The sequence below is a fragment of the Aptenodytes forsteri genome, unplaced genomic scaffold, assembly GCF_000699145.1.
Source record: "Aptenodytes forsteri isolate BGI_AS27 unplaced genomic scaffold, ASM69914v1 Scaffold241, whole genome shotgun sequence".
Lineage (NCBI taxonomy): Eukaryota > Metazoa > Chordata > Aves > Sphenisciformes > Spheniscidae > Aptenodytes > Aptenodytes forsteri.
This window is the reverse complement of record NW_008795252.1, coordinates 10,671,587-10,679,515: the sequence shown is the minus strand read 5'-3', so window position 1 is coordinate 10,679,515 and position 7,929 is coordinate 10,671,587. Positions and strand designations below refer to the sequence as shown.

The 7,929-nt window shown below is 40.5% G+C and overlaps 1 protein-coding gene across 1 annotated transcript in view; it reads right to left on the bottom strand.

The window, feature by feature from the left end:
• Positions 1-1,433: 1,433 nt before the first annotated feature.
• PARVG (parvin gamma) overlaps positions 1,434-7,929 on the bottom strand; it is a 26,123-nt gene continuing 19,627 nt past the window's right edge. The window contains exons 12-13 of the mRNA XM_009279055.2: positions 5,284-5,356; positions 1,434-3,375 (exon numbers count right to left, since the gene is read on the bottom strand). Of these exons, the coding sequence (XP_009277330.1) occupies positions 3,296-3,375; positions 5,284-5,356 (153 nt within the window). The 3' untranslated portion in view covers positions 1,434-3,295. The remainder of the gene's footprint in view (positions 3,376-5,283; positions 5,357-7,929) is intronic.

Below are 7,929 nucleotides of genomic sequence, written 5' to 3'. Positions count from 1 at the left end.
ACAAAAACTTTTGTGCATCTGCTGCTTCCCTTAAAGTCATCGTGGGAACTCTGCCCCTTCCACCTGCGCTTCTCTCCACAGGCCCTTGCCACTCTGCCTCTGGAAAGACATCTTTATAGTTATGAGGCTGTGTATTTTGGAAAGACAGGACAACAGAAAGACGACAGCAAGCAGGAGTTAGAAACACTCCAGATCTGTTCCACGTCCCGGTTGTTGCCTTGCCGCGAAGCCACCGCGCCACTTATCTTTGAGACAAGGATAACAACAGAAGCTCCTGTAGGGCTCTTCTCTGGCTTAGAAATTCTTGGGCCATTTACTGGTTATTTAAAAGATAAACAGACTGCATGTTCTTCCTTGGAAACAGAGTAAGACACAGTCAGTCAATGACTCGGTTGGAAAACTGAACAGTCATCGCAGTTAAACTTGCATCCCTAGCTACACAGCATGATAAAAAAACCCAACCACACTTAATAGTCCACCATGCTTTTCCATCACAAACAGCTTACTATCTAGGATTTAAACATGAAAATTGTAAACTTAATTACGTGTCAATGAACAGGCTCGCATAGAGAGAGCTTAGTTTATTCAAAATATCATAGTTAATTTGCCAGCTTAAACAGTAAGTGGCTTTGTTTTTCATTAACTTATATTTATAAGAGAAAAGGGAAACAGGTTATCTTGATGGAAGGCAAAAGTAACATCTGAGAACAATAATATATATTTCTTTTTTCCCCACTTTCATACTGTCGGAATATTCTTTTTAGCTCTGTCACTTTACATTTACTATTAAAACTATGCCAAGTCTGTGACTTCATCTCAAATGTAAATAGTGTACTTGTATATTCTACACCAATTTATGGAGTGGGTGCCTGTATGATGGATTAGTAAAATTCTGTAGTGTGTTTTAGGAATCAAACACAGACTCTTTATCAAAGGGTTCAGAGACATCAAGCATGTTATAAATTGGCTCGCAGCATAAAAAACAAATTAAAACATTCATTTTTGGTCTCGCTATATTTTTGATTCAAGCACATTAGCTGTCATTTTTTCCCCTGTATGTTTTCAAAAGAATGACTTGTTCATAACAGGTTTAGGCAAGCTGGTGTTGGGAAGGGAATATGATCCTTTCGTTTATTAAAATACCAAGAACTAGACTTCCCCTGCCAGGAGTCTGCAGAAGTACAAGCACCGGATTTACTTATGCCGGAGGAGTGGACCACAAAACTCAGAACACGCAGAGAAAAGTCTGTTTCCTTGAGCAGCAATAACCATCTGACCAGGGGAGCACCAGCTAATCCCACCACCACTAACTTTTTCATAGCCTCTGGGTTATGCCTAAAGTCATGCACTGGAAATTACTTCTGGTCACCAGCACCAGGGAAGAGATCCAGGTTGGCTTCCTTGGTGGAAAAGGCCACGCTGCCACCGTATTACCACCAAATGCCCTCCTGCCCCCTTGCCCCTGCTCTCCACAAGCCACATCCCAGTTTTATCTGCTCAATAATGATTTATTCTACAATCCGCTTGCCATGTTACAGCAACGGCAGCAGGGATCTGTGAAGGAAGAACAAACTTCTGAGGTCTCCCAGTCGATTGTTTGAAGCCCATTAAAGAATAAAGCAAGATACCTATGGAGACTTGCACATGAAAAAACAAGTATTTTTTACTTAAATTGTTCAAAACAGCATACACAACTAATTTGCTAGGGAAGCAAGTTGATCTTCTTGTAGCTCATTGGCACCACACATTGGATTTTTCTCTGTAAAAACATAACAAGGTAATTATTGGTGCAAAAAGGATTAGGCTCAGGGCAGTTTGCAGAACTCTTTCCTCCAGCAGCTGTGCAGTATTACCATTTTCAAAGGCAGGACTCGAAGACTTATCAGCATTGCTATCTAAGGATATTTCTTAGGCTGTGTGATCCAGAACTAGACACAACAAATTCTCATCTGTAAATGTCAGCACTCGCACTAGGCGAGCTTTGGTTTCCCATTAACACACAGATGGAGGATCAGATCAGAGATCAAATGTCAGTCATTGACGACAGCAAATTAAATCAGTTTAGAAGGAAGCCAAAATAATACCAAAACATCTTTTTTTTTTTTTTTAATTAGATCTCCAGCTTTATGCAACATAAACATGTCATAATTTTAAGGTCAAGGGAGTAAGATGGAGGTTTTGAAGGAATTCTGATTTAAGACCCCCGAGAAGGATTGAGGGTGACAGCTAACATAAATTGCGGCTAGCCTTGCTGCATCCAGAGGGAGCTGCTGGGATGCTTGGGGACGGTCGCTGGACAAACTCAGCTAAGAGAGTCTCAGAGTGGTTTGAGAGTCCTTGCAGCACGAGTATGCTGTCAGAAGTGGCAGAAGGTGAGAGTTTCACTACTCCCGTCCATCATAGCCTCTACTTCTGCGGGCTGCAGAGGAAGCCAACATCTATCAACCTCCTACTGGAGAGAAAGCGCGGTCGTGTTGGTCGCTCCTATAACCTGCTAGACACAGGAATAGGCATTCCCACTAGCCAGATATAACGTTAGGGCTGCAACAGGCTGGAGCTGGCCACAGTTTGGCATTAGCTTAGCAAGGAAATAAGGGCAACTTTCCACAGCTGTGCAGTAGACCCCTCTGTTACTGCACAGTCTCACGCCAGCATGTTATTCTGGGTCCCTTTTCCATATTCAAACAGACAAAATGGTGAAAGTTTTATCAAACACTTGGTGAGTTCAGATTTCATTTCAGCTACCTATTCATTTGGTGCCCAATCCACATCCTCTTGTGTAACAACAGCTGGCCACCTGTGTAAAGAAGGTTTTGAACTTGAGCTTCAAGCATGTCTGCAGTCTTCCCAGAGATGCCATGGTGGGTCTTTCACCTCCCTAGTTTCCCGAGTGAATCAGAAGCGGGGAAGTGGGGAGGTTGCAATAACAGCTTCCAAATTCATCTCCAGAAGCAAAGAATGCACAGTCCAGAATAAACACACATTGCACTTCTTTGCAGCATTAGGCGGGCTCAGAAAGAACAAGAGACAGGGCTGGAGCAAGAGCTACAGCCACAGGATTACACACTACACTGGCCCTGGACACACACATACTTACAGCTATTCAGGCGGTATAGGTGAAACCTTGCACAAATACATACTTGCATATACAATGTTAATACGTTAAGTGTCAAACACAAGTGCATGCACATAAACAGTGGCAAACAGAGATGGGAATCCAAAAATCAGACCATGACATGCCAGGGAAAAAAAAAAAGAAGACAAAAAAAAGAGCCCAAGCTCTTGGCCTTGCTCTTCATGTTTCTTTGGCCTTGTATTTGGAATACAAGCAATACAGAATCCGCATTGTAGTCTTCATATCTCCGTTCACAATATCTGTGGATACACAAGAAACAACAAAACCAGATGGGAAGTATTAGCAATCCCTGGAATAGAAAGAGACTGCAACTGCCAAAGACAATCTTCTACCTTTCCCCAATTATAACGTGAACTTGGGCACTCTAATTGTAACAAGAAGCAACACAGGAACTGCAGAGCTGGCAAATTATTTATTTATTAAATGCGCTTAAGGAAAAGGGACCTTCACTGCACTCTCTTCCTGGAAGACAGGATAAATAATGCATAGTAAGAAATAATTCTTCACTAGCAGAGAACAGAGTAGATAATTTAATAGGACTTTACAGCTTTAGTTTTTTATGATTCTTCTATAGCAGGAATCATGTTGGGAATTACCTGACACTTTATTTTTTGGTTGTAATGTTTCCATCATGTTTTGCTGCTGTTGGCTGTTTTCTTTTTTCCATTTAGTTTTCAGCTTCAGTGTTCTGGGCTAAACAAACTGCACTTGTATTTAATAATTGCAATGGAAGAGGCTAACTGATTTAGAGGGTTTACTGTTCTTCTTACGGCGCTGTAAATCACCAGGAGAAAGACTAACAATGAAACACTAGTAAATGAGATTCTTGAACAGTCTAAATAGTGCAGCTGTAGTAAGTACCCCTAAATCATATTAAATTCAATCACTAGCTGAGGATTTTCCCAGTGAAGCTAAAGGACCTGCAGATGTTGGCACCAATATTTCTTATACTGATCAACTCTGTATTTGAGGCAGTGCAGAACAGCCAGAGGGAAGGAAAGAAAGCATGGGTTTAACTCCTTTCATACAAAAGGTGGATCTCAGCATGGAGACCGGAGCTCACACAGATTACTCTTTTCAAAGTTAACATAAATAGCTTTCCAAACTCCTCGCTCTATGCAATACGGCAAAAAGCCCACAATTCATGCATGCCTGTCATGCAAACTGCCAACATCACCAAAGCATTCGTGGAAAAAGAAAACAAAAGAAAAACCAGAGAAAGTCCTAAATTCTATCCTTCCCTCTCCATGATGCCATGGGTTACATACTAAACCCATGCGCCCGCTTGCTTATGAATAACTAATAGGGGAAGTGATAATGCTTTCTATTTTTAATAAAGATTTGATTTCCTTATTCAACAACAAGCTCTTGCGCTTGATGGAAGAATGATGGGGTGAGGTTACATGCCCTGCAAGAGGTCAGGCTAAGCAGTCACAGCACCAGCCATTAATGTAGCCACATCCCTCATCCCACCAGGAGCTGGTCAAAAATTTTTCTGTGGAGCATTTTTTTAATTGGAAAATTTGACTCATCCAAAGGAAACTTTTTCTTTGTGGTGGGAACATGCATGTACATTGACTCGGCAATGAAAGCATCCACTTGGATGTAGGAGATCAAGATTCAGCTCCCGGGTCTGAACTAGGCAGAATAGCAACTTAAAACCTATGAATGTCACTTTCAGGAGACTGAACCAACAGCTCTTCTGGGTTTGAACAGAGCGGTCAGTGTTTCTGATTTTCAGGACATATTCCACAAAGTGTCCTCCCATATGAAACAAGCTTGTTTTTAACGCACCAAAACTTTTTACGAGATAAGAAAATAGCTTTGCCTCTAGCTCAGCTGCTGTAATTTCCCTAGGAGCTGCCACTGGTTTAAATCTTTAACAAATACTGACTTATTAAACAGTTTAACCTTAGTGTAAAGTTACTAAACTTATAAAAATCCAACATTTTTAGTACAGAAGTAGATTGTTCAAAACGATCCTCAGCATTATTATTATTCATTCTGCATGAGGAGTTATGAGGCAGCCATATAACGGAATGTGTCAGTGTCAGACTGCAGAACCTACTTTCTTCAATTACCCTAACTTTTGCTAAGCCAGAATATTAGCAATTCTATTCCAGATGAGTTTGCGTGCCATGACTCACCTTCAGAGTTCACAGAAAAATTCAGAAGACCTCCATCTGTCAGCAAGTCCAATGCAAGGTTAACATTGTGGAGCTGTTGAAGAGAGAGAGAGAGATCAATGTAACAGAAAATATTTTCCACCCAATGGTGCAGCGGCCAGGAGGTTTTAAAAAGTGTTTCTCTAGTAGCTGAAGTAAGATACTGATTCACAAATATGCACTCATATTCATCTCCTTAGTTACGATGGAGTGCTCTTCAGAATTATCATATAAAATCGGATGTAAAATCCATCTCCGACAAAATGTATCCCATGAGGTGGGCAGAAGAATCCATTTATTTAAAAATAGACCCTACATGTGAAAGTCTTGTGTTAATGGATGGTTCCACGGAGAAAACAGGCTAGATTCATGACTGGATCTAATAGATGCATGGAATTTACTTCTATTTTTTTAACAATGCCCATACGCTTACCACATTTGGAACAAACAACAAATACATAAGGAAAAAGTTCTCTATATTTCACTCAGAATTACTAACATTGGAAATCTTCTGTTCCACTATATTTGTGAGCTAGAAGTTTATGCTTTAACATATAAAGATGTCTATACACAATAACATTAGTGATTATATCCTTAATATTACTCATGAGAAATTAAGCACTATGAATGAAGGCTAGGAGTTTTTTTCTGATTTTTCCTCACTTGTTTTTCTCTCCCTTCCCCACATAATAGCAGCGTCACATGCATATGCAGTAGTCATGAATGATTTTTAAAATAATATAACATCCCATTACTAGCTTCTTACAGCTTAAGGGCAGTTGTTTATTTGGCTGGTAACTAGCAAGCTTCCTTCCTGACCTGAACGAACTTCAGATTGTCTCTTCATACACTCCTTAGGCTACTGAGCAATTTATCCTTCAGGACGCACATCACAGATGCTGCCACGCTGACAATAAGCACAGGGGTCCCCCATGCATAAGCCAAGAAAAAACTGTGTGCTCTGAAGTGCAGCAATAGATTTATGTTTTACCTGGTTCTCTGATTTACAAGTAACTGAGACTGACAGTTTGGATTCGGGCTTGTTTTCTTCCTCTGATAGTCAGCAGCCAGGAGAGCTTAAGCCTACACAGATCTACACAATTTTCTGGTCAGAATGAATAAATCAAATGTTTTCTTAATGAACCAGCATAGGTAATTCCCCCTCTGTAATGCGTATGAGATTTGCAAGGAACGATAACATGCAGATTTCAAAATAAATCTTCAGATGGAAATACTGATAATTACCAAAGAAAGGCAACATAGAAAAATAAGTCATTTCATCCAGCTATGCTTCCAGACTCAAAAGAGCTGGACATTTCTCTAGGATTTACAACTGGACAGAGGTCAGGACATGTGAGGTATTTCATCTCTGGGCCTGTTTTGGCAAAAGTACCGAGTTCACACAGTTTTTATAAGCACCGGGGCCCTCCATCTGCTTCTTCTTCATCTCCTGCTTGCACAAAGTTCACCCCTAATTTCAGCCTATTTTGTGATTATATTCTTTGTCTCAGAATACACACCTTTCTATTCACAAGAGTGCCCAGAGCTGGACTTTCTTTACAGTTACCTGTAAACCTCATTTTTTGGTAATAAACACCCAAAAACCCTGCAACAAACCTACCCACGTGCAGTGCGGTCTTCTTGCACCGGCAGGCAGGTCACCTCCCAAACTTCTGCTCCCACTTTCCTCACCCCTCCCGACCCTCTAACATGGGCTCCTGCCCTCCCTGCCTCTTATATTTTGTTTCTATTTCCTCCTCACTATCACTGCTTCCATCCCAATTTCCTCTCCTTGTGATTCACGAGGTGTACATACCAGCTTCAAACCTCAAGCTTTCAGCTTGAATGAAAGTCAATGCACCGCATCGTTCATAACAGTGCATGTGGTTGTCACCACTTTTATAACACAAATGACATGTTTTAAATCTCAGCAAAGGTTACATTTTCATACTTTACTGTACCAATTAACGTCTAAAATGACAGTGAGTTAGAAAGCACGGGGGAATTGAAAGACGTATTTTATGTACAAATGACAGTTGAACTATGGTCGCTCAATATTTTTAGCTATATTGTCATCCTGCTTTTCATCTTGTAATGAACATCAGAGGAGAAACAAATAGTAAATACCACTTTGGCAAACTGTTCAACAATAAGTCCAGTACTTGGAAGTGACTTTGCTAAAATGAAGTTACTAGGATGTAGAGAATTGTACTGAAGCAGGACCAAACCCCATTATATTCTTCTCTGAGGCCAGTGACCAGCATGTGCAGGGTAAGAACTAGGAAGTCTGAGCTCTGATTTGTACCTAAAATGCAGGGGCATCTCACTTCTTGAAAGAGATCTGTGAGGCTTGAATAGGGCTGATCCAAAAAGAAAAAGGTTACCTATGAAATTTTAAATAAAAAAAATATTCATTGACTTCCTCTGAATAAAGTTACTGGAAATGTTAAAAATTTATTTCCAAGCCAATGGACTGGAGCAAACAATTCTGAAAACTGAGTGGAGGAGGAGAAAGGGAAGAAAAACAACTGCAAGGAAATGCTTTGGTTTTGTTTGATTCAACCCTTCAAAATATATTTTCCAGTTGTCGTGGTTTAATCTCAGTCGGCAACTAAGCACCACACAGCC